The sequence below is a fragment of the Plectropomus leopardus genome, chromosome 2, assembly GCF_026936395.1.
Source record: "Plectropomus leopardus strain MGB_pleo_1.0 chromosome 2, ASM2693639v1, whole genome shotgun sequence".
Lineage (NCBI taxonomy): Eukaryota > Metazoa > Chordata > Actinopteri > Perciformes > Serranidae > Plectropomus > Plectropomus leopardus.
The window spans coordinates 24,211,996-24,239,723 of record NC_142177.1 but is presented as its reverse complement, the minus strand read 5'-3'; the positions used below and the strand labels follow the sequence as shown (position 1 = coordinate 24,239,723).

At 39.5% G+C, this 27,728-nt stretch overlaps 1 protein-coding gene and 1 long non-coding RNA gene across 2 annotated transcripts in view; one reads left to right on the top strand and one right to left on the bottom strand.

The window, feature by feature from the left end:
- Nucleotides 1-27,728, top strand: part of LOC148190216 (uncharacterized) — a 64,204-nt gene that overhangs the window by 2,668 nt on the left and 33,808 nt on the right. The gene's annotated exons all lie outside the window — the stretch shown is intronic.
- On the bottom strand, nucleotides 8,429-15,635 carry LOC121948626 (cytochrome c oxidase subunit FA4). Its single transcript, XM_042494024.2, has 4 exons — nucleotides 15,421-15,635; nucleotides 12,554-12,639; nucleotides 11,255-11,318; nucleotides 8,429-8,663 (listed from the first exon to the last, which is right to left on the bottom strand). The coding sequence occupies exons 1-4, from the start codon at nucleotides 15,460-15,462 to the stop codon at nucleotides 8,607-8,609; spliced, it is 249 nt and encodes an 82-aa protein (XP_042349958.1). The 5' UTR covers nucleotides 15,463-15,635; the 3' UTR covers nucleotides 8,429-8,606.

Genomic DNA, 27,728 nt, shown 5'->3' with positions numbered 1-27,728 from the left:
GAAGCATGCATACCTGACATATTTTGAAATATAGGCGGATTAGCAGACGATTCAACTAATGTCTGGTGAGTTTAAAATAAATTTAGGTTCTTTTTTAAGGAAAACAGCAATTTTATCATGACAGAATCAAACACAATCAGTGTCCAGAAATTCAGAAAGTTTTTGCTGTGTATTGATTTAAAAAAATCTGTTCCCGATGTGTAGGCTGACAGAACTGTTTCTGCTTAAAATGGTGTGAAAAATGATGTATGAAAATGTAGTCTATGGGAGGAGTTGATCCTAAATTCCTGAACTGAAATGAAATAGTATTTTGACTGCTTTGGCATTTCTGCTCTGTAAATCACACATATCTGATATTACTCCTTTTTCTTCTTTCTAACAATGAAAAACAATCAATACTACATTACAAAATAAAAACAAAAACTGACATTATTTTTCCATGACAGAAATGGACGACTTGATTTGACTAGGACTTGAAAGTTGTGTCAATAGAGGAAGATCAGCCACTTCATCCAAAATGTGCTTAGATGGGGGGCGATTGCAACCAAACCCCCCCCCCCCAGAGCGCTGCAAAACACACACATTTTGTTCTTAAAAAGCAGCTGGAAACACAGTTTTATGGTCTTCAACAGTGGTCTGCAGTTTTCTGCAGCTTGGCAGACGTCTCACCGAGGTGCCTCATGCAGGAGGAAATGTTAATATGATACGTCTAAATAGGGGATGACTGATATTGGTTTTTCAGGGCTGATACCGATACAGATTATTAGCACTTAATGAGACTGATATGAGACCGATAACTGATATTTGGAACCGATATGCAAAATATGTCTGTCAATATTTAGAATTTGTTATATAAATATATATATATTCAAACCCCAACACAAAACTTTGCTCAAATACTTAAATGTTTAATCAAAACTGAAACTTTTAACATCATATGTAGAAAGTTCCCAGCATTTTTTTTTTATGAAATCAAGTGAAAATAATTATAAATATATATAAAAAAGCTCCCTGAGGTTTTGCAAAGTAAAATTTCTTTCCATGCGGACACTTTCTTTGCACTTTTTAATTAATTTATTTTATCAGTTATCATTAAAATAAAATACAGATACAGATAATCAGCAAAATGCAAAATATCGGCCGATTATCTGTTGACCCCTAATATAAAACTTACAGATGTCATGTATTCATGGTTTGCAGAAACATACAACAGCAACATTTTCTTGTGGCGCCTGGGCTTGGTTTTTAAGGCGCCCTTGCAGTTTTTTTGTTGGTCATTTTATATAGTGGAGCTTTCTCTTTACCCGGTGGGGGAGTTAACAACATTTTTCTATTCCTTAGAAGCCACACAGATGAGCGATATCTTTTAGCAGCAGAACAGATCGTAAAATCCCTCAGTAAAACAAATAGGTCCATGAGCGAGAAAAAGTGCGATGAAAAAGTACTCTTCAGTTGTAATTGTCATAATTGTACACAGTATTACCCATCTGGTACATTTCCTCATAATGTTGGTCGTATATCAAATTCTTAAAACTCCCCTCTGATCTGCCCTCTGCTGCTGTAGAAACACACACACAAACACACACACAAACACACACACACACACACACACACACTGTATCAAATGAAAAATGATAAAATTCAGTTCCCCGGGTTGCTGATCTGACTATAAATCATGTCTGTTTAATGAGGAGAGGGATAAATGACAATGTCAGTAATTAATTAGAAATGTATCGTCAGTCTGTCATATCTTTGTGTGTGTGTGTGTGTGTGTGTATGTGACAGAGTGCGTGTAGATACAGTATGCATGAAGTACCTCTGTCACTTCAGTACCTGTCATAATTAAACGTGGCAGGAGTTGATATGATAGTAAAAAGATCTAAATATAGCCAGGGAAGAGCTGTCTGAGTGTAATGATGTTCCAAGTCATATTTAGACATGCAAGCCACACTAATGCGTTGTAATTATCCCGTAATGAAACATGAGTGCTCCTCGTAGTGTTAGAGGCATCACTTTAGTGTGTATCAGTGTGTTTGTCTGTCTGTACAATAATCCTAATCCTCGTCCTAATCCTTTCCACAGTAACGCACCTGCTGCTGCTAATGACAATAATAAAGTACCACATTACTGTATCTGCTGTGTTACACAGCTAGGCAAATCATGCACAGCAAGGTATACCAACAAATATGGATAAAATTAAAAGGTTGCAACATTCGACACTCATAAATGCACACACAAAAAGACACTCAATATTAGATGCCCTCAGATGTACAGGAGTTTTTTTTTAACTTTTTCTGACTATTCTGGTTTAAGATGCACGGAGCAAAGAAGGGAAGGAGATGACTGGACTTTCTGTGCTAATATGATTAATAAATTTGAATGCAACAAAGATAACAGAAGTATCAGGATGATGTCAGTCAAGCGCAGGTACTGGCCGGACCGACTTTCTCAGCTAAACAGTGCACTAAAATGTGTTTCTGGAAACATTTGAGGCTAAAAATGGGCAATGCAGTAACAGACTCACACAGAATTTGATCAGCGCTGCCTTGAAAGTTTGACTGCAGTTTGCGAACAGTGATGCCGCAAATGTGATGATTGGCAGCTGAGACTCCTCGGCTCTGATTGGTTGTTTTCGATCATGGCCATTAGAAGCACTACGAAGCAAAAGAGTAGGCAGGTCTGATTTTTTTTTTCACAGATTTTCCATCTTGTTAAGTGCTGTTGGAATATTGAAATAGTTTCAGCAAATATGACACATCATTTTTTTATGATAGTTACCAACTACAACTCAATACCACTGTTGTTTTGTAGTTTTTAATATGTCACAGTAGGAAAAAAAGATATAAAAGAAAAACAGTTATCACTGCTTAAATACGTTTACAGTAGCTGCTTCATTCTCCGTCACCTGGTGTTGTAGGTGCTGGCTCATGTTGCGTGATTGTGACTGAGTAACTTTATTAGCCATCACTGATGTCATTACTAATATCTGACCAGGACGCATCAGAATGTTTTCAGTAGAAAAGGTCTATTTTGTCATTTTTTTAATTAAATTTTAGCTTTAAACTGGAATATTGTAGTCTTTTATTCATTTTAGTTATCATTAAAAAAAACATTAATAATGGAATGGATAATTTTCACTTTAGTATGCTATCGCTGCATTAATAACACTTTGCACACAGGAGGATTAGGAAATCTCTCCCCTTTCAAGGAAGCCAGATCTGTCACTTGCTGCAATACAGGTGCTGTGTGTGAGCGTGTGTGTGTGTGTGTTTATGCAGGTGGTGAGATTGTGCATGTCTGAAAGAGCCAGTTATACCTATTTTTTACCCAGATTTTCTTTTCTTTTTTTTTAACCTTAGCCTTAAGTAAACAAACACTTTGTCACACCTGCATTAAACCTTCAGCAGGGAGCCAGTAATTGAAACCTTTTTTTTTTTTCTCACCTCCTCCAACTTTATGGAAACTCTCTTAACTCCTGAAGCGATGAGGGATTCCAGGACTGCCAATGCAGCATAATTCTTTGTCCTGCTTTTCACACAACGCGAGCTATTCTCATGCTGTATATTATAAACATGCCGCTGGCATATTTAGAAATTCATATAGGCAGGATGTTACTTTGTACATTGTCATATTTTTAGCGTGATGTGCTGTTGTTGGTTTTCTCTCTGCAGCTGTGTTCACAATTTACTCACTTGTGCTGAGATTTAGCGATCTGTTGGTCATCTCAATATACTTTTTAATGGAACTACTTTCACACAGAAGACTGGAGTGTAAACCATGTCGCCATATGGCCAGCTGAAATGTCCTCATCCATTGCTTTCGTTAAGTTAATATTTAATTCCATTTATATATATATATATATATATATATATATATATATATATATATATATATATATATATATATATATATATATATATATATATATATATTTTACGACAGAATAATTTGTTTTGTTAACCCATTAGAACATTAAAGTGGCCTGTTAAACCATCACATTCCCACACAACATAGTTTGCTCAGGTTCTTGTAAGAAATTGAATACAAAACCCAACTAACGTTACATTTTTTTATGTGGTGTGTGTGTCCTTTTTTTATCATTCTGTGTCCTCTCTCTCTAAATTCAGGCATTTTTTGGGTCTGTGGGTGCAGCACAGGAGAACTTGTCATGAGTTCTTTTTAAAATTTTTGCTCAGCAGCAGTTTTAATTGGTCAGAGCTGATCAAATCGATGGATGAGAGGAGCAGCTGCTGCAGAATGAGCGAATGCAAGTTTTTGGAAAAAGTGCACTGGATGGTTAAGTTTCACTTTCAGTGCGCCTGGCGTTCTGCTGCCCCGTCTTTGCCCAGAGCAGCTCTGTTCTGCGAGAGTGTGGTGCAGTCAATTACCAAACAGCATATATTCAGTTCTTGTAATGAACCTTCCAGCTCCAAATATACCTGCCAGCAGGCAGCCATAAATAAACACATGTATGGGAAACTCTGCTACATGATGTTACAGGGTAACTTAGAAATAGGACAATAATCGGAATAAGTTATCTTTTAACTTTCTTGTCTTACCCTTTTCATTATATATATATATATATATATATATATATATATATATATATATATATATATATATATGTAAGAGGCCAATTAAATCAAATCAAAAGTCATGCTCATCAGAATTAACTATTAAAACCTTTTGAACCCTGAAACATGCTACACCAAGGTATTTTTCAGTTTTACTTTAAAACTGTAGTAACCGTGTTTGGAAATTAGCACCAGCCACGAGCCTAATACTAGTAAAATATGCAAGTGGCTGCTAAATTTGCTTTACTAAACAGCCACAAAAACAATGGTAATCTATTGAGTGGCTGGTAGATTTTGGAGTCCATCAGCCACAGTGGCAGGTGAAAAAAAAAAAGTCCAACCCTGGTGGAAGCAGATTTTTTTTTTTTACCTTTTAGCGTCTGCAGTTAGCATTAAAAAAGTGGAGTCAAACATTTTTGTTTTCCAAAACATGTTTTTGTACATCTGTCATCAGTAGTTAGAACCACTGATCTTGTCTCCTTTATATATTTTGTTTGAAATGACAACAAAATCTAACCTAACAACCTCTGTTTTACAAAAGGTCGCTCCATTTGGAGTTCTGGACAAACACTGGTTAGCTCTTTGATTTTGTTGTTGCACCTCTGGGAGAAAATATTAAAGGATGAAAGGCCTCGCTATCTCCACTGGATCAGTGGATCTGCCCAGGGCCTCGCAACAACAGCAACTTACCCCACCGCTGCCATCGCTGCCTCCTGTTTTGCGGCATGTCCTATTTACTTATTTATTCGTCCCTCCTCCACCGACGACTCACTTCTTATCTCACCCATTAAAATTAATCCTCATCTAAAAATATCTACTCTTGCTCATCAGAGAGGACGTAATCGAGGAGACGGTCTCTCTCGATCTCGCTCCCTCCCCCTGCCTCCTTGCTCTCTCTGACAAGTTATCTGAGAAAGTGCTCTCACTTCAACTACTGACGTGGAAAAATGACAAACACAACCTGTGTTTGTAAAACTGAGATCTTAATCCCACACTGCCATACTTTGTTTCCTACTGAGGCCTGATAGGGATTGCATGTCTGTTTTCATGTTTGCTGCTTTGGAAGAAGGACTGCGTGGGTTTGTTGACACAGACGCTATCTGTTGAGGCCATATGAATGTTGTAATTTAGCTCTTTAGTCCCATTTTACTGGTCATATGGGTCGGAACAATGTCTAAAAGGCAGGAAAGCAAAACATGTTATCAGATAAAGAAATCTGTGAACTGACATTTGAACAGACAGTGTGTCCAGGTCATGTTTTATAAAACAGATGCATCTGAAATAAATTGGGAGAACGTGAACGGCGTAAAAATGGTTCAGTGTAAGACATAAAATCACATTATATTCTCCCTAATTTGCAAATTGTTTGATGGCCGGCCGAGGTGTGCGTCACCCTCTTGGGCCTTAAAGTTTTATACTGATACTAACACACCGAGGCAATGTGAGCGCAACGACCTGTGAAGCTGCTCCAGTTGGATAATAACTGTCCCCCCTCTGTGTGTGTGTGTGTGTGTGTTTGTGTGACCTTGTGATTATGCCCCAGTGTGATGCTTTGGCCCAGCTGATTACCTGTCAGCAGGTTTTGTGCATCTGACATAAACGCACACACACACATACACACACAAATCACCGCCCGGCAACAGACGATACCCACTGGGCAGGTCAGCACACTGTTGCAGGAAGCATATTGCTGTTGAAAAGGAGCAGACGCACACACAGACACATAAATGGGCCCATGCCGGGTCTGGAACATAGATTGTCTATTAAGGAGTGTATTAGGAGAATCCAGGGGTCTGGCATTGAGACAGTTTGTGTGCCATTAGAGAGGGATTTTATGTTGTCGTCTGGTGCCCAGTGATACTGGGTGAGTGAGAGCGCACACACACTCACATATATGTATACGTAGGCGCGCACAAACATTCATTATTCAATAAACTCTCTTACATTTTGCCAGCAGGAGGCACATTTAGAGAAACTACTGATTCAGAGTCTGTCATTTTCCTGCTTCGTACCTAAAGTGAAACTAATGGTTTGGTTTTTTGCAGAGGAGCAGTGATCAAACAGTTCAGTGATTTGTCTCCTCGGACCGCATCTTTCTGGGACTGAAATCTGGTTTAAAAGAGCTCTATGACCCACACAGATGCTCGTCTCTCATGATTGATTTCTATTTTCGTCCTCTTCATCTGCAGCTTCATATCTCAGCATGTGTGACTTCCTTGTCCCAGCAGTGCTGGCTTTGTGATGTGATGAGCTCAGTTAATAATGTTTTTTCCCCTGGAAATTGAAAGCAAGATTTTAGGTTTTAGTGGCACATGTATGAGTTCATTGAAACAGTCAACCACAAATGTTTGTTGTTCATGGTATGCATAGCAATGTCACGTCCTTTTATCAGTGTAGCAGCAGGGTGGCGTTGTGAGCAGGGAGATTGTCCTTCACCTATAGGACCTGGATGTGGTGTCCTCTGCTGTCTGATTGAGAGACACTCCATAATTTATACTTTTGGAACCTGTGAAAATTTGGCAATAGATTGTGGAAATAGATTCTGATTCATGTCTCCATGTGTTTTACATACTTAGACACTCAGCATTCAACGTTAATGTTTGCTTGGTTTTTTTCACTTGCTTGGCTGGGCAGGTGGGTCCGGAGTCAATTTTTATTTGCCCCTCTTCAAATTGTTTTATTCATCAGCAGTTATCAAATAAAAACAAAGTATAGCTGAAATGCTCGCCTGTGCTTCAGCTCACAAACTTTACTCATGAGAAGGTCTGGACAGATATGAGAAAAAAATGTAATGAATTATTGTGTGTTTGATTTTATTTATTTATTTTTTTTGACCACTTTTACTTACCTAGGGTAATATAGTTGGACCCTGCTACAGTTTTTTTAAATGTTTGATATTTTTGACCGTCACTAGTGACTGATGACATCACTGCGTCACCTAGGAATGTGCACGATTAGTCGACTAGTCAGTAAAAATGTTTCTACACTCTATAGGTGATATCAGAAATACTGAGTCGGTTGAACTTTTTATTAAAATGCTAAATATTTTATTCAATTGTGATCACCTAGTGAAAGTGGAGTTGTAATAATCAGGCACCTTTCCTAAAGATTTATTTTCCATTTGATATATGAGTTGTTTATTAAAAAATGCGATAAACAATTTAAAATGGCTCTTTTGTACAGTGTTAAATTCTAGATTAAATTGTGCTAAATTTTGACTGTTTTTTTAATTTTTTATTTTTTTTTTTGCTTTTTGACTAGTTGGCAAGTCTTGTTTATATTTCCATTTAAATGTCAGGAAATAAGCTGTTAGCAACATTTCTAGTGTCACCCAAAGGAGTCATACTGCTAAATACACAGATTTACTCAGTTTAAATTGTAAAAATCCTCTCACCTTCAATTCGCGCAATTCAGCACGAATTGCGTTGTATATAAAAAGTTAAAGTTGCTGGTTTCTGACCAATTTTGTTTTGCTAAAAAAAACAAACACACACAGACACATATCAAGTGTCACTCTTGGTGATTCCTCACTACGTGCAACCCCTTTCACGTAATGCAGCATTTGATCCATTGCCAGTATAAAAAGTTGGATTGGTGCAGCCTTAAAAAAATACTGTGATTCACTAAGAATTTAAAACTTGCTTTTTCGGCTTTTCAGCATCAGACTGATTTTTGACCTCTCACACAAGAAAGAGAACTAACAGAAAATATTAACACTGATATTCAGCGTTATTATTACTGTGGCCTGAAATGGTTCAAGATTAACTTTTACCTCCAACAAAGTAAAATATTTTCTGCTAAATTCATCTTAATAATAGCATGCAGCCACATTAATCATCCACTGAAGAATTGGCTTCCGTCTCATGTAATCTTTAATAGTTTTTGGTTACAGGGTTACAGTGTTAATTCAGCGCTGCTGTCGTGGTGCATGAGGCGAATCTGAGGAAATGTTCAGGAAGACGTCTCGCATCACTGAGGCGACAGCAGGAGGTCCTGCCAAACTCGGTGCCCCCGGAGTTGCCTGGAGGACCTTTAGAAGTCAGGGCCCTCTTTCTTCAGGTTCTTGTAGTCTGTGTTGATGGCCACAAACTGTGTAAGGCAGAGGGAATACATTTAAATCTGTTTTGCTTAAATTAAATTCATCAGTGCTGTCTTTAGGAGGGAAAAAAGAGAGCCAGAGTGAACTTTTTTTTCTCCTCGAGTGCAAATATAGATGTAAGCTCACCCAAACACACTACACTGTATATACCATGATGCTTTCTAGCTCATTTATTTTCCAGATTTTCATCTTGCTGAGACTTTTAGGACAACAGTTTGCATAAGTCATGGATATATATATTTATATATTTATATATATATATATATATATATATTTTTATATATTTATATATTTATATTGTGTGTATATAGTGTGTTCTGCATACATCATACCACTCCAACCATGAAAAACACACTTTTTTTTGCACTGGGGGTGATTTTTTTCTTCCTGTGTATTTTTCTTGATTGGTCTGCCATTAAAACCCTCGCCTCCCTTCTCCTCCCCCTCTTTCCTACTTCCCCCTCCTCATTACGATCATTGTTTGGACTTCAGTGGAATTTTGATGCGAGACCTTTGCCTCGCTATCGAGAATTAAACATGCCGTGTCCTGACCTTTTGTCTGCAGCGACTTTCATTCCACTGGCAAGCAGTGCAGCCTTGAAACGCTCAGGAAAACGCTCTTTTCTATGAAAAACACATCAGCCAGATCTCCTCTGCTGGGACTTGTCAGTTGGTTGTTTTTCTGCTCTATTTTGGGTCAGCGTTGATAATATTTTCATTAGTTTGTCTGAGGCTCTGGCCTTGTTCAAGAGGTAAGGCAAATTATTACCGACCACTAAAAGCTCCGGGTTCCATCTGCCTTAATTTGTTTTTGAAAGACACTTTGTTTTCCTTTGTTTGAACAAAATGTGAAGAAAGCCAGAAGGCAGCCATGTTGATCTGACACCATTTTGCCAGCACTGGTTGGTCCAGATTTATTCTGGTAGGTTTTTGGGAGATTTACAGTGACTCAGGCAAATAATGACGTGCTTGTCTAGCTTAGTTTTCTGGCAGATACGATTGATGTGAGCATGCATGTAGTTGTTCAGTGGAGTTGGGGAGATTTTTGGTTTTGCCAGTCCAGCCTGGTGCTTAAACCAGTTTGCTATTATGCAAACTGGCTGAACTGAAATTTTGTCATTCTGACACGTTGTGGCACAATAAAAAAGTAGTCGACTTCTGCAATCTGTGCTGGTGGAGTAATACCGCTGAATCCAAGTTTTGTTATTTGTAATAAGCAGTATGACATTGTGATTGACTTAATACGATGTTTGTTTATGCAGTTTGCTGCTGAGCTGAGCACGGCGACATGAAACAAATCAAATGAGCGACGAGTGACACATATTGTGTTTCTTTACTAGAAAGTTCAAGTGTTTTATGGGGTGACCAGACGAGACATAGCAGAGTAAAGAAATAGAAGTGAGGGAAGTAAAACAAATGGCTGAAGTCAGGAGTGAGTGAGCTCAAAACAAACTTGTTAAAGGAAGGATTATTTACTTTGGCCATCGAGCTCTTTAGCAGGAAGTGCACAATGAATATACTTTCTTCTTTCAACATTAGGATGTGTTGTTAAAGTGCTAACTGGCTAACTAGCGTCAAGACGGCCTTCTGGTTTCTCTCTCATAATGGCAACTGCAGACGATCACCATCTGCTTGTATGGAGAGTCGTTTCCTCATAACGTAGGTGCAAATCGTACGTGCTGGTTGGCCGTCAACTGTAGTTCCTGCAGTGTGTTCATGTTTTGGCTGAGACACAGGCTAAGTGAGGCGACGCATAAGCAGCCTTTGCCGCTGCTAATTCTTTGATGTGGGTTTTGTGTGTCTGGGTCTTGAGTCTCTTAAGAAAACTAAAATGTTTCCATTATGGCAAAATTTTGAATTTGAAGCTCATGAAAGAAGGTGTCTTAACTGGCCGCAAGCAACGCGGTGAGCAGTTCTGAGCTGAACTTTTGTCAAAACCCTCGTTTATATTTTTTTCTGATGCCTGATTTGTGTGCTACAAAGTGCTACTATGGACAAAAAATGGCTAATTCATGAAGTTTAAATGAGAAATTATTTATACAAGTTTTTAAATTCACTGCTGAAACCAAAATAAGGCTGCAGCTGGCTGAAGGGAGAACACCAGGGAGCTGAAAGTTTCTGGCAAACTTCTGACCATCGCTATTAACAAGCGAGGCTACTTGCTGAAGGCTTTATTTTTTGTCATTTCTACAAAAATATCACAATATAAAATGTTTTGAGTTTTAAAAGTACAAATAATAGCAAGTAGACTACTCTCCCATCTTTAGTGGTATGTCTCCAGTCTGATCTTGAGCTCACAGCTGATATATGGTTGGTGTACATGACATCAGAGAAGGGCATATTTGATAGATCTAACGTGGACAGAGAGCTTCGATGTTGCGAAGCTAATGCGTGCGTTTGCTGTTAAGACATGATGTCATCATATTTCACTGGGGAGCGGCTGCTGAGTGAAGTGTGACACCCAGTGGTAAAATTTGGTAGTCTGGTCCGCTCTAGAGTTTGGCTTAATATCAAACTAATTTGAACTGTTTTCCCCCAGCCTCACCCTGTCCTTCAGTGCTACAGAGGAGTATATGATTACCTTGTATTGGTATGATGGGTCAAGCTTGTTCCAGGGCTCTGGATTGTTCTTCTTGTCCCACAGGCTGGAAATGTGGAAATATTCAGGGCATGCCCAATAAAAAAAGAAAGAAGACAGAGAAAAGAAATGAGGATGAGAGAGGCATGCACGATGGAGGCAAAGAGCAAAATGAAGAGCAGCTGCAGAGGAAAGGAAGACTTTGAGAAGAGAAACAAACCAAGATATTAACAAATAGCTGCGAAAATAGAGGAAAAGAAGGAGACAAACAGAGATGAGTACATAGATACTGGATGGAGACACAAGTTGGAAAAATAAGAGAGGTGATTATGAGATGAGGTGAACTCAGCCCAGTGACTTGGCAGTGCTACTCTGTTCATTAACCAAAGTCTGGATTGCACAGCGCTCCGCTGCGACTGTCCGTCCCTCCTCCTCTTCCCCCCCCTCTGGCAGCACGTCACAGCACCAAAGCACAAACAAAGAGAGCGAGAGAGGCTGATGGCAGCGCGGGCATGTCTCCCCCTCTCCCTCCATTACCACTAACACGAGACAGTCTCTGAGAGAGAGAGGCAGCCACAGACCGCAGCACTCATCATCAGCTGGTGATGAGGTCAGGCTTTATGGCTGACCCGCAGAACAAGTGGTTCTGTGTGGCCCGAAATAGGACATGAACAGCACACATTTACTGTATGTGTGCAGTCATTGAGTTCAGTGCAGCTTCTAAGGTATGACAGAGTAATACAGCAGGCTTTGTTTCTTTATAAACTGACACTCAGCATACAGGGCTATCAAAATAGCTTTGTCTGGATTTGATTCTGAGCACTCTTGGATGGTATTAGTGTTTGGGTTTTTACAGCATTTTATCAAATCTGAATTCAGTATCCGCTGATTGAAACCAAATCTTTTTCAAATTCCATGCTGAAATCGTAATGTTGCCCAACCTTTAAATCGGGGGGCTGAATTTTTTTGCAGATTTGAAGTTAGTTTTGACATTTGTCATTTCTTGAGGCAAAAGGCAGTGCAAGCTGAATGTGAGAGTCCTATTACCTGAATGTTTTATTCGCTGCTCTTTACTAATAAGAACATGTGTTTGCTGCCAAGATCAGCAAATCTGAGTTTATTCCCAGCCTGGACCAAGATCCAGAATGGGGCCAACCATCAGAAACCAACACTGTTGTCAGGATTAAAAATTCTCAAATGATGTAGCTTTATGTAATCAAGGTTTAGAATAATATCACAGTATCCAAAGCAAGGTGGAGGATTACTACAATGGCAACAAGATTAGACAGACGACTATCTTACGTGACATGAGGTCCTCTTGCCAGACGGATCAGATAGAGAGTGGCCCCTGTGATGCCCACAGTCAGGAAGACAAATTGAGGGATTAACTGTGAAGAGGAGAGCAGGAGAGCATTAGTCCCAGACCCAGACCACAGACATATGAAAGTAAACAAACATATTCCATCAAGTGGTTGGCTGTGATATATACCGTAAACATACACTTATGTGAAATACACACCCACACTCACACACACACACACACACATAGGTAGTTGTTATTCCTGTTTTTCCTCTCCCTGCCCTCCTCCATATGCATGAGGCCCAGGCCATGTGTGAGGCAGCTCACTGTCAGCCTGGGTTGAACGGGCAAGGACGCCATGGAAGCGAGAGCTGCTGCATCTCTGTGTGTGCACCAGCCTCTCCTCCTCAACACTATACCTGTCAGACTGAGCGACAGCATCACACACACACACGCTGAGAGCGAGACATATGCATATACTCGCACACATAACGCACACAAATGAGCTTACACACACCCAGTCTGAGCACTCAAACACAAGCGTAACTGTGCACGCCCACACACACACAGATGCACTTTTATTTGATGGCGCTGAGCGGTGATGATGACAGGAATTAAAATAGAAAGCACATTAGGGGGACAGGGGGATAATGTGATATGTCATCTTAAACACCTAAAGCTTAGCCGTGTCAATCCTCTCACCGCGCAGCATCTATTCATCAACACTACACTGGCATAAATTTCCTGTCGACTTTGCTACGTGATACTCTATGCATGAGACGGAGACAGTGAGCGGGAGAGAGTCACACCACTGTCGAACAGCTGTTCTCAGCCCACACAGATCCAGTCAAGCTGTTGAGAGATGACAGTTTGATCAGGTTGAACTGAAGGATGTCTCTACTCAGCTGCGTCTAGACATCTGTCTTCTGTCTGATTGTGTTGCCGCTTGCCTTGTTGTTGATTAGGAGAACGATAAAACTTTGATATTCACTACCTTGAAGCTGCAGGAGAGAGATGAGGAAAGTATCTCTCCACTTAGCACGCAACTGTTTAACAACTCCGACTTGGAGCATTGACGTCCTGCTTCAGGCTTTTATTCAAGTGATCAGATGCTGAGTGTCAGTATTGTAAAGAGTAAAGTAGAGATGCCTGACATTTGACATGCTGATGCTCCTGAGAGTTTGCTGTTTTTAATTTATGAATGACCTAGTGATTAACTGATTAGCAGAATTATCATGAAGTCATTGATTAACTGACTATTTACTGTATTTCAGCACCAGTCAGTTACTGTGCAGTGTGCTCAGCCAGCGCTGGTTTTGTATTTGCCGAATTCCTCTACAAGTTGGTTCATTGTGAACTTCTCAACTTCCCCAAGTTAACCTTGAAAAAAGTTCATCATATACACGCACACGCAAACACACACACAAGTGCCACTGACTGCAGACGCTCAGCTTCGATCATTGAAGTAAACACAAACAGCCATCACACACAAACACACGGAAGCAGGTCAGCTTTGATCATACACACACACACACACACACACACACACACACACACACACACACACACACAAAGCGAATAATCAAGACAGGCCTGTGTGTTGGGAGCTGTCCACTCCCCAGTGCTGATATCTTCATATCGTGCCACACAAGTGAGTGTTTCACATTTCACCATTGAGCGTGACCGATATAGGAAGTGTTTTATACTCGCTGGGGTTCGATACTGTTGCTGCCCTTATTACTTTTCTGGTGCACTGCCAAGCCAACCCCGTCAATCCACGAATTTGGGTCACCCTCAGCGTAGCTCTGAGGCAACAGAAAAAAAACAGGCACAGACAGCTGTGTCTTTCTTTTTTTGTCTTTCCTCATTTTATTATTTTAGCAATGAATCAAATTAACATACCAATGATACAAAGTAATTATGTGCTGTCACAGTGCCTGTTTTTAACCATTCAGATCAGTACTTATAGTTGTTTTAATGTTCTATGTAACAAAACAATCTAAGCTCAAATGTCGAGTTCTTAGTTTTTAGAGGTTTCAGCTACATCTCATGGCCTTTATTTAATTAATGGAGCTTGGTATGGTCTTAATATTATATTACTATAATATTGCATGTTTTTAATCCTTCACACTCAGGCTGGTCAATATATGCATATGATACCAGGGCCAGGAAAAGCAGCAACTCATTTTGGCTTGAATAATGAAACAAATAGATTGTTTTTGTAGAAGTATGCTGTAGAGTTAGATAAAGGATTGTTCCATATATGAGTAATGTAAGTAAAACTTAAAAAATCTTGTCTTTTAGTTATAGCAATAATGAATGTGTCCGCATTCTCTGCATCAGTGTTGTCACAATAGGGAAATTTCTAACCCATGACATTGATGGCATACAATTTAAAAGATAAATACAACAAGGCTATAAAATGTATTTTATGGTCAATAGCAGGGAACAGCAGAATGACCACAGCAAACATTAGCAATAATAGAGCGAGATAATGATACTGCGGGAAAGTAATATTAAAACTGTCTGAAGTATTCAAAATCAGTGTGTATCAGTGTATCAATTTTGGAAAACAATACTCTGCACATAGACTACACATCTGATCTTTTTAGACGTTATGTATACACACAGAATATGTACAGTATATTTTTTTTCAAAGAAAGTTAAGTAAGTCTTCCCTACCATTCAGTGAATTTAAATCTGATGTGAACAATTCCAGAAAGCTATACATTAAAACAAAAATAAAGTAACTTTCTGTTTGAAAATCTGTTTTTAGGCCTTGCGTATCGATATGTGACAGTAAGAGCTTAATGTTACTCATAGAAATACCCACAGAGCTCAATAGATCCATGAATATGATGCAACCTACCCCAGGATGTTTCTTTGCGTGTGCAAACATGGTCCTAATCATCTTTACTATTCCTCTAAAAGAAGAAGCGAGTAAATCCACCAAATAAAAACTGAACCATATAAAATGAAAAACTGACAGCTAACGTCTGACGAATATCTCCATGTGAATTAAAGTCTGCAGATTTGTACAAAGAGCTGTTTGTTAGCTGAACATATGAAGTGTGTTGGCCAGTGCAGTGAAACCTGTTGCCAATCCCCCTCCGCTCTGTCCCTCACCCTCCTCCCATCGGGTGAATGAGAGGGTCAGAGGGGACAGGGAGAGGGGTGGGGAGGGAGAGACAGTCCTAATCCCCATAATCACATCTGTTTAGGACACTGTATGTTTCCACTGGAGCTCATAGGGTACTCTGTGTCCCAAAATGTTTTGTTATACAACAACAAAACTGCAGGTACTTAAAATCAGATTTTTACTGACACAGTAGATACAGAGTAACATTTTCCAAACATTTCCTCCTGGAGGTGCAGCAGCAGTGCAGCCAACTGCTGTAATGACTTCATGTTTAGACCTCAAACCCAGAGTGCCACCACTATTTTTATGGATAGCTATCAGTCTAAATCTTCCCCCAGTGGCCATTAAAGGTTGCTGCTTTTACAGAGTATTTTGTTAAGAGGTGTCAAGAGGAGAGAGTTAATAGCAGCGTCCATCCTGTCCCCTGGGTTAAGACCTTTGTACTTGGCATGATGATGGCAATTGATTAATCACTGATGCAGCACCTGCAGACCTTTCAGGCTCCTTAACAGCACTTTGCTGTTAAGGAGCCTGAAAGGTTTTTTTAAGGAGTTATACTTTATGGAAAAACTGACTTTTTACTTAAGACTGGAAGCAAGGTCTCTGCATCAACGCTGGGAAAAATGGACCAGATTCATTGAACACTCACAGCCTCAGCTATCATGATGGAGAAAAGTATAGGGCATCATGGTCCCCCCCCCCCCCCTCCCTTTTTTGTTAGTTTATAATCTGTGTTAATGTTCCTTTCTCGTTACATACTCTACACTTATCACTCTCTGTAATTTGAAGCTGTTTATTCTCATTGTAGAGTGATGGAGTATGTGTCTTACTTATGTTGTTTTCTTCTTTGAAAAAAGACAAATAAAAAGTTTTAAAAAAAAAAAACAAAAAACAGCACTTTGCTGATATCTAATGTAATTAACACCAAAATGCCACACTGTGCAGAATGCACCGATCGTTACTATTTCTTACTTTCTTACTTACGTGTCGTGATCTCATCATTTGTCATGCTTAAGCGGATAAAGCAAAGTGGTTACATTGTAGGCCTAGCTAGTGTCATGGCTCAAAGGTCACAATCTGTCAATCAATCAGTCCACCACTAAGATCTAGACCGAAATATCTCACAAAACTATTGGATGGACAGCTGTGAAATTTTGTGAATGATGAATCCCACTGACTTAGGTTATCTCCTGAATTTTCTTCCAGACACACCATAAGGTTGACATTTATTGGAGATAATGCTGTGAAATTTGGTAACAGCGTTCATGGTCACCAGATGATGCATCCTATTGACTTTGAAGTAGTGATATGAGTAAAATTTTTGGTAGCTATGGAAGGATTGACATTCATTTGGGCTAAAACATTTATGTTTTCCATAAGATGACTGGAAACAAACTTGGTGAGTCTCTTTTTTTTTTTAAAGATTTTTTTGGGGGGCTTTATTGGCCTTTAATGAATAGGACAGAGTAAATGTGAAAGGGAGAGAGAGAGGGGACGACATGCTGTAAAGGGTCAAGGCTGAACCTGCGGCCGCTGCGGCGAGGACACAGCCTCTGTACATTGGGCACCCGTTCTACAGACTGAGCTACTGGGTGCCCCGAGTCTCTAAATTTAAATCTAGTACCATCGTTATTGACATGACCTTGAACTTTTTGCTGACCTCGATATTGCCTATTGTGTTTACATGCATGTATGTTTACATAAGAATATCACTTAGACTTAGGCTAACATGATGACAGTAAGGGGCGTCCAGTGGCTCAGTAGATAAAGCAGGCGCTCCATAAATGAAGGCCGTGTTATGCCTGTTTAGCATGAGCATGTTAGCACTGTCAATTTGAGCATTTTAGCATGCTAGCATTAGCATTTAGCTCGACATAATGTGGAGGTACAGCCTCACGGAGCAGCTTGTGTGGCTAAACCACAATTTTAGCATTTTAAGTAATTTAAAGACATGACCTTAAACAGTTTCCTAGTGAATAAAACAAATGCCTAAAAGTAGGTAAAGAGGTCATAAAACAAGGTGCTGTAGTAACATTAGTGTAGAGGCTAAATACCAAACACACTGCTATCTCCAGTAGCAGCCTTTGGGATAAATATTTCAGAGTTTAGCGAGATAACAAATTGCTCACCCATGTGTAGAGGCTCGGTTTGCACAGCCTGCAGTATTGGGGATGTGCACTCATTTTCTTAACTTTTTACTTCTGTTTACTGTATGAAAGTTGTCCAATATTTAGGAGTGATTTATGCTGCGGTGCCTTCGTCCTGCAGTCTTGTGAGTCACCATAAGTTGTTCCACCTGACGTTTGTCAGTCGAAAGAATGCTATTTCTGTATACCACATGACAAAAGTAATGGATGCCATTTTTCACTCAGCAAGGATAGAGAGATTGATGAGGGTTGATGGGGAAGGAAAGGTGTTCAGCAAAAGAGTATGGGGAGTTGGTGGGTGGGGGGGGGGATGCATTAAGAAGAAAGAGGAGCGAGAAAAGTCAATATATACTCCCCCTCCCTCATCAGTCTCCTCCATTGTTCCCCCTAACAGATTGCAGGCCGAGTGTTTAAAAGAAGAGGCAGAGTGCAATATCCAAATCTGTTTCCCACTGAGCTAAGAGGAAGAGTGGCTTTAATGAGATTTGTTCTGTGAGAACGGATAATGGGCTGGGCCTGAGTCCTGACCCCACCCCCAACCAAACCTCCACCACATTCATACACTTCTAACTGTAAACAAGTGTGTGTGTGTGTGTGTGTGTGTGTGTGTGTATCTCTCTCTCTCGCTTTCTCCATGTCTATATATATATATATATATATATATATATATATATATATGGTCGTATAAGGAAGCTGAGCAATGTACGGCCGTGGACAGAGACAGCAACAAATCATACTTTAGCCACCTAAAAGGCATCAATATCAGTTTAAGTGGATGCTATATTTAGAATATTTTCACCACTTAGCTGTGCCCTAAGACAGCCCTTTCCAATGGCTAACTGAAGCTCTTATCTATGCTCTCTTCAAAGCCACCAGACTCCTTTGACAAAAATGGTAAATTTACCTCTCAAAACATGGGAGTGTCTGGTCTACCTGCTGAAAAGGCTCTCTGACAGGTGAAACTTAATTGCTTGCTAGAAGCTATCCAGACAGCTTTTTTTGAGATAAGTTGGTACAAATTACTTTATGTTAATGTAACACTAAGCAATTGTTAGTTTGCCCCATTTGTTTCATTGAAGTCTCAAATAATGGTTGAATGTTTTAAGAATTAACAAGATGAAACTGAATGCTCGTTTTTGTCCCACATAAACCAAGAGCCCTTTTTAAGCAGAGATCACGGTATGAAGCTACTATGAGGTTCCCACTTTACACCGCCTCTGCATTTTTACAGAGAACCAAACAACGGCATCATAATGCAGCACCAGTGTGTGATTTTAGACAGCATGCTGGCATTGCGGAAGCAGAAGACGCATGACACGTAACTCAAAACAGATGTTGTTAATGAGACATATAACATACGCTTCAGCAGTGCTTTATTAACAATGACAATGGCATAACATTGCACTGAAAGGGGCACGCAATAGCTCATCTGGTAGAACAGCACCCCATATACAAAAGGCTGTGTCCTTGCTGCAGCGGCTGCTGGTTCAATTTCGCCCTAGGCTCTTTGATACATGTTATCCCCCCCACCCCGCCTTGTCATGTGGCAACTGATCTTATCTTCTGCTCAGAAGGTATGGAGCTCCATGACCTCATTGTTTTCCCTTTTTTTAAAAAAATATTTTTTGCCATTGTTCTTCTTTGAGTTATCTGTGCTGCAAGTTGCTTTTTAAATCTCCCGGCAGTCGGACGCAACCAAAACAAGTCATCAAAATGTCACATCCATCCCGCCCATCCGTCCCGCTGGCTGTCCCTTTCACACAGATGTCAGTTTGCCGCCATTACAACCTCCGTTGCCAGCTTTAAGGCGAGACTCTTTCCCCCAATTGTACCTTTTATACAGACTGGCGAGGCAGAATAACAGGAAGTGTAAAACAGGCTAGTGATTTGAGTGGGCCACACTGTGGCTGCAATCAGACTTATGGTAAACGTGTACCACAGGTCTACTGGTAATATATCAGTGTTATGTTCACAGTTTGGTTCCAAAAAGTCAGTTATTGCAGGTTTGAAGCATTTACTGTAGAAATGTATCTGTTATTTTTATCAGTTTTTTTCTCTCTCATTTTCCGTCAGTCTTATTCTCTCCTTCACACAGACATTCACACACACCTACACAAATATACACACTTGGAAAAATACACACCTCACCGCAGGTGAGGTCATGCAGCCTGCTGTATCCCAGAAATCCACAACGTGACCCGACACACACACTCAGAACTCCTATAAATTTTCAAAAAGTTTTTCTTTCATTTGCTAGAGAGAGGAGAGTAGCCACGAGTCCCCTCAGTGACACGACTGAAACATCCAGGGAATTCAGCAACGTTATCCAAACTCAGTCTCTACTGTACAAACAAGTGGTGACCCCAACATGTGATCTCTTCTGGACAGCTTCTGAATTATAGATGACTGTGTTACTGATTTCTCTGTCTGTGATTTTGTCTGATGATCACACAGAGATCGACTGCGATGTGTTAAGTCTAAATTTTATCCCATATTTCCACCTCAGATATTTAGCACAGGACCAGGCTGCCGCTATAGATTATTGGCCCAGTAACAAGATGAGACAGGCCCCTTACCCTGATGCATAAATGTTATACTGAACACACACACACAAAAAAATCTACGGACAGCTTCCTGATTTTATGTTATGGTTTTATATGCTACTTTTTGTCTTATTTACAGTGCCTTGCGAAAGTATTCGGCCCCCTTGAACCTTGCAACCTTTCGCCACATTTCAGGCTTCAAACATAAAGATATCAAATTTAAATTTTTTGTCAAGAAACAACAACAAGTGGGACACAATCGTGAAGTGGAATGAAATTTATTGAGTAATTTAAACTTTTTTAACAAATAAAAAACTGAAAAGTGGGGCGTGCAATATTATTTGGCCCCCTTGCGTTAATACTTTGTAGCGCCACCTTTTGCTCCAATTACAGCTGCAAGTCGCTTGGGGTATGTTTCTATCAGTTTTGCACATCGAGAGACTGAAATTCTTGCCCATTCTTCCTTGCAAAACAGCTCGAGCTCAGTGAGGTTGGATGGAGAGCGTTTGTGAACAGCAGTCTTCAGCTCTTTCCACAGATTCTCGATTGGATTCAGGTCTGGACTTTGACTTGGCCATTCTAACACCTGGATACATTTATTTGTGAACCATTCCATTGTAGATTTGGCTTTATGTTTTGGATCATTGTCCTGTTGGAAGATAAATCTCCGTCCCAGTCTCAGGTCTTGTGCAGACTCCAACAGGTTTTCTTCCAGAATGGTCCTGTATTTGGCTCCATCCATCTTCCCGTCAATTTTAACCATCTTCCCTGTCCCTGCTGAAGAAAAGCAGGCCCAAACCATGATGCTGCCACCACCATGTTTGACAGTGGGGATGGTGTGTTCAGGGTGATGAGCTGTATTGCTTTTACGCCAAACATATCATTTTGCATTGTGGCCAAAAAGTTCGATTTTGGTTTCATCTGACCAGAGCACCTTCTTCCACATGTTTGGTGTGTCTCCCAGGTGGCTTGTGGCAAACTTTAAACGAGACTTTTTATGGATATCTTTGAAAAATGGCTTTCTTCTTGCCACTCTTCCATAAAGGCCAGATTTGTGCAGTGTACGACTGATTGTTGTCCTATGGACAGACTCTCCTACCTCAGCTGTAGATCTCTGCAGTTCATCCAGAGTGATCATGGGCCTCTTGGCTGCATCTCTGATCAGTTTTCTCCTTGTTTGAGATGAAAGTTTGGAGGGACGGCCGGGTCTTGGTAGATTTGCAGTGGTCTGATACTCCTTCCATTTCAATATGATTGCTTGCACAGTGCTCCTTGAGATGTTTAAAGCTTGGGAAATCTTTTTGTATCCAAATCCGGCTTTAAACTCCTCCACAACAGTATCTCGGACCTGCCTGGTGTGTTCCTTGGTCTTCATGATGCTCTCTGCGCTTTAAACAGAACCCTGAGACTATCACAGAGCAGGTGCATTTATACGGAGACTTGATTACACACAGGTGGATTCTATTTATCATCATCAGTCATTTAGGACAACATTGGATCATTCAGAGATCCTCACTGAACTTCTGGAGTGAGTTTGCTGCATTGAAAGTAAAGGGGCCGAATAATATTGCACGCCCCACTTTTCAGTTTTTTATTTGTTAAAAAAGTTTAAATTATCCAATAAATTTCGTTCCACTTCACGATTGTGTCCCACTTGTTGTTGATTCTTGACAAAAAATTAAAATTTTATTTCTTTATGTTTGAAGCCTGAAATGTGGTGAAAGGTTGAAAGGTTCAAGGGGGCCGAATACTTTCGCAAGGCACTGTAAAAAGCTCATTTAGTCATTTAAAATTATTTTAAAAACTCTACAGACAGGGGCATTGGTGGCTGAGTGGATGAAGCAGGAGCCCCATGAATAAAGGCAGTGTCCTTGCCGCAGCGGCCTCGGGTTCGTTTGCCACTTGTGGCCCTTTGCTGCATGTAGTCCCCACTCTCTCTCCCCCTTTCACACTGTTGATCTGTCCTGTCTAATAAAAGGCTAAAATGCAAAAAAAATAATCTTTTAAAAAAAACAATCTAAAGACAAAAGCTTTTTTTAACTATAGTAAACATTCCTAAAGTTAGTTTTATAGTAGATATTTATACAAGTATTTATAGTAGATATAGAAAAATAGTCCTCTTACTTCCACAGAAACATGATCTGTCTGGTTGAATGTTGAGTGTAAGTTGTTTTTTATTTTACTCACTATATTCAGTATGGGCTGAAAAGTTCAGATCTTGCACTTGTTAGTCTCCTTTATGTTTAGACAAAACAAAGCAAAATATACATAAATATAGGATAACAGAGGATTGTGGGTCTCAGGTTTGAATGGAGACATTGCTCCGTCTTTCAAGAAAAACCTTGTTATCTGCACAGTCTGTAGCTTACACCTCAAGTATGTCTAAAAGAATTTAACTAAACATACATATTTTCCATAGGCAGAAGTTGTCCTGTGGAATAAATATATATACTTTAATCTTGCTTTTCATGTTTTATTCAGGTTTAGTCTAAAGTCAATAACCTTCCACAGAGCGTGATATCTACGTATGTGACCACACATTGCATCGGATACAGAATAATTTGAATTACTGTATGGAACAACACAATATGATGAATAACATGTAGAGAGCAATGCATAATCCTCCGGTGGGCTTAGCTTGGAAACAAAGACTTCAGGGTTTACAGTTTATAAACAGAACAGAACAATGTGGATTTGTCAAAAACACAACTGCAGTCAGTGAACAGAGTGAAGGTCTTTAAATAGATGACCATAGTGCAGTGGGATGCCATGGGTGTGATGGGCGGAGGAGGTTGACATGACAGTGACGGTGTCCTGCCAGACACATTTATTATCAGCTTATTTAAGCCTGTCACAGATACACTGATATGGGCTCACATGTCATAAAAAACTTATGAGAAAAGGAGAGAGAGACAAGACACAGATGTTTGAGATGATACATAGTAAAAAATACGGCATTGACAAGTATTTACTTGTTTGTTTGTTTGTTTTTCCCCCTGACTTTGACATGTCCTTCTGAGAACATCTGGGGACAACATTTAAGGGATTGTTTGTATTTGGTTATGTGTATGTGCTTATGAAGAAAATGATATTATAGCTGTAATGATTAGTTGATTCATTGATAAATCAATCAGAAGAAAGTTATGCCAGAAATTTTCTGTCTCCGGCTTCTCAAATGTGAGGATTTATTGCTTTTCAGTCTCAAATTTCTTAGTAAAGCAAATATATATGGGTTTTTATAAAGCAAGCAATTTGAATGTGCATCTTGGATAATAGTAGTAGAATAATGATGGTCTAATAATAATAGTAGAATACTAGTTATTTTTTTAATTAACTAACTTAGCTATCTATAAAACATGTTTTTTTTTAATATAAAAAAGAAACAATTAATATGCTATTACAGAGCATCATGTGCAAATAAATTGATAATACAAAACACACTAGTTGCAGCCCTGATGCAAATGATATGGCTCATAGATCGGGACTGTCCTCCAAAAACAGACCCCATGTACAAGCAGCTTATTACAACCCATATTTACATTTATTAGGCTGCAACCTTGAGTGGCCGCAGTAATTATGACGAGAGCAAAGGAGGGAGTCGGCTGATGTAGTGTATTGTTGCGTTCAAACTGGAGGTGTGAACTCGTAGGAAGTTGTTTACACAAAGTTGTGAACTCAGAGCCTACGAGGCTACACGGTAAACATGACCCCATTTGAATGCAGTTTAAAGATCAACAAAGTCTGCATTTGAAGGAGGTCGGGATACTTCTAAGCAGGAAGCCTCTTTTCGTGTCTCGTGTGGAATCAAAATTAAACATTGTTATTTTAACTTGCATAATGTACTTTACTTGTGTCATGTACATAACATAAATTGACTTACCTACATAACTTAAGTTGCATTACAGATGTACTTATTTTAACCCAAACCATGATTTTCCTAAACCTGACAGTAGTTTTGCTGCATAAATGGAACAAAGTTGCAACTGTTTCACAGCATTAATCACGTTTAAAACTGAGACTGTTAGGGGCGCTAATTTAGGAAATGCTTCTGTGGGTCGTGTTTGGTTTAATGTGCTGGAGGACTTATTGGATATCTTACTATGGGAAATCAAAAATCAATAACAGTTCCTACCCTAAAAACTCTATCATTCAAGCTTAACTTATAACATGTGACCTGTCTTCACAGAGAACAGACGCTCACTTACCAGAAACAGAGCAGATGTAATAATAGTAGCTGTAGTAGAAACAGCATGAGCTTAGCTGCTTTAACCACACAGAGAGATGAACTTCTTTTTCCTTTTTAGAGAAGTCTTGGCCAAGAATTACAAAGCAGAAGATGAGTGGAGAGGACGACATCTGTGGGGAATTATCCATCTGCGAGTGATCTCATTTCAATTCCTAACCATCAGCGCACTTGTAAAAAAGTCATAGTTAGACTGTGGCCATCGTTATTTGCGATTTCTGCAAGCAGAAGGTGGAGGAGAGAGTTTTTCTTAAAGCAGAAGGCATTTCAGCTAATAGCCATGTGTGAATGTAAGCATGAAAAACAACACAATCTGTTTCCAAGTTTTTCAAGAGGCATGAAAAATACCAGTCAACGCCGCTGACAAATTGTTTCTGTACACAGTGACACGCACACGCACACACACGCACACACACTATACATCTAAACATGCACAACCATAGAAATTACAGGAATCTGTGTTACCATGGTCTGGCAGGGCACTTGTTTTTATTATTAAGTAGCACAGTAGCGCATTTCAAACCCTCCACTATAAGCAGCAGCTCCCTTCCATCCTCACCACTGAGGTTTGGATGATGGTCACGACTTTGTGTGCCCAAACCCAGTCCCACGAGTTCTGCAATTGCTTTGATGCATTTTTCAAAGGGCTGTGACATGAATGCCAAAAACACATAGATTCCAATTCCTCCAGACAGCACACACACTATCCTCACCATTTCTCCTTTGTCGCATTTTCTTTGCCATAGCAGAATTTTTGTAACAATATTATAAGTTCTGTAGAGAAGCAGCTATACTGTATCTCCACACTGCCAGCTGACAGTGTCGTGGCAGTGCTGAAGTTCTGTTTTGGTTCACTTTGTAATGAAACTCTCTCTTTTTTCTCTTTGTCTCTTTTGCTATGTTTTGTAGGTCAGACCTGATTTTCTGTAGGTTTATGTTTTTCCAGGTCTCTGCAAAGATACACCTGGAATACCTGGATATTTTCTGCTCACAATATCCAACTTTTGCTAATATTGATGCGTTTTTCTTTCGTGTTTTACTGTCATTTTAAACTAATCTCCCATCCCTGCTATGTAGGTGGATTGATTTATTTCCAGCCTCAATAATCAATATCTTTATATTAACATGAATGAAACAACAGTGTGTAACGTGAATGGTATCACCCGTAGATAATTGTTGTAAAGCTCATTTCTTAACTCATTATTTTGTTTTTCTGGCTCACAAACTGCTCTCACAGCTATTTTTCTCTCACATTAATTAACTCTCTGTGCACTACCTGCACAAAATTGGCCTGTGCATCGTGCTTTACTGACCAAATGTTTTTACCTTTTCAGCCTTTGGTGAAGTCAGAGATTCAAAGACTCAAAGATCTGGAACCAGCAGCCTGTTGCACCAGCTGTGCGTAAGTTCAAACAGAGCTTAACTCATAATGTAGGGGTGATTTCCGCTATCACTCAATTTCGGCAGTTGCACCATGCAAGTTAGTTCCTACGAAAGGTTAAGCTATAACTTAGCTATAAAATTTACACCTACCCCCTTCTGGAAGTAAAGTCTTAACTCAACTGATGACATGGCAGAACGACTACGTTATTTGGAGAGAGGGTTTCTTTGATGATGATGATGATGATGATGATGATGATGATGATCACTTTCTGTCTCATCTACCTTGGCCGTGCCACTTGTCGGACAGACTGCATCCTTTTGATAATCGTGATGATGCTGATGATGTATACCTGCCTTTTTTGCTGATGGCGTAGCAATGTTAAATTGAGCACGAGACACACTATTGAACATGACGGTTTTAAAATCACATTAAAAACAAGCGTAAACAGTGATTGACAACACAAGTAGCTTATGTTATTTTCTGAGAGGATATGGGAAATTACAATAAGATGAAGATGAAGAGTGGTCACTACGGATAGGCTATAACCAGACTGAGCTAGCCTAGTGTTTGAAAAATGAAAGAAACCTGCTGACAGACTGGGACAGTGTTCAACATAACCTTCTCATTAACACCACATAAAGAAATGCACTTTTCACTGAACATAATTTGCTGCAGCAATATTTTGGTTAGTGTGGACTTTACCCCGGTGTAACTAAGATCAACCTCACGTCCTTTAGTATCAAACTAACTTGTTTCAGCGTAGCCTTTAGTGTTGACTTTGCTCTCTAACTTAAGAGAGAAGTCATACAGAGCGTTCGCTGACCTGCATGTTTGGTAGTTGTGCAGTACGTTTTTAATTCTACGAGAAAAACAACCAAGCCATTCAAAGCTTTGTTGGCGTGATTAGAAATGGGACATAATCTTCCTGTTTCCAAGCCAGAATCAGTGATCAACATAAAAAATGTTAGGCTAGCACTGGACAACAGCTGTCTGTACTTTTACACATCCATACAACTTTATACAATAAAAAGTTGTATATTCATATATACATACAGTATATATATATATCAGCCACTTCTGTTAAGTATACAATGCATAACTTGCAATAAAATGTGTGAAGGAAGGTGAATTCACACTTTCTGAGGGAAGAAACATTTTTAGTTTGCTTGCAAAATCAGCCCCAGCATGTGCTGCTTCAGGTGTATTAGGGCAAGCAAAAACAAATGTATGAAAGTGAAAGGAAAAAGATTTTTCTCATATCTCAGTTCAGGAGTCATGGTTCAGTACAGTGGAAAGAAATATATCTGAAAATATTTCTCTTTTAATTTATTTTGAACGGAGTCGTGCAAGTGTGAAAGACACACAAAGTCCTCTGAAGGAAATATTCTATACAACACTAGCAACACTATTTTCATTTAAAAAATAATTAGCATTTTAAATACCTCTGTATTACACTATATGCACACTGAACAGACATTTTCCCAAAATGCAACAGCTCTCAACAGTCTATAAAACTGTAAAACATCTCTTATGATATAAAATAGGAGTTCCAACTTGGCTATTTTTAAAAATTTAAAGCACCAAAACATTTATCATCCTGGTGATCTGCACACCTGGTTGATGCTGTCAAATGTGCATTCACATACTCCATAACAGTGGAGCAACGCTGACACACCGTCCTCGTCTTACACACAACTCTCTCTCCGTTATTAGACCCTGTC

Bases quoted from the DNA above. Each gene is read 5' to 3' on its own strand.
- LOC121948626 (XM_042494024.2), bottom strand. From the start codon at position 15,462: ATGATTAGGACCATGTTTGCACACGCAAAGAAACATCCTGGG. The intron at 11,319-12,553 runs GTAAGATAGTCG...CCACATTTCCAG, and splicing joins GCAAGAGGACCTCATGTCAC to CCTGTGGGACAAGAAGAACA. The intron at 8,664-11,254 runs GTAATCATATAC...TGCCTTACACAG, and splicing joins ACCCATCATACCAATACAAG to TTTGTGGCCATCAACACAGA.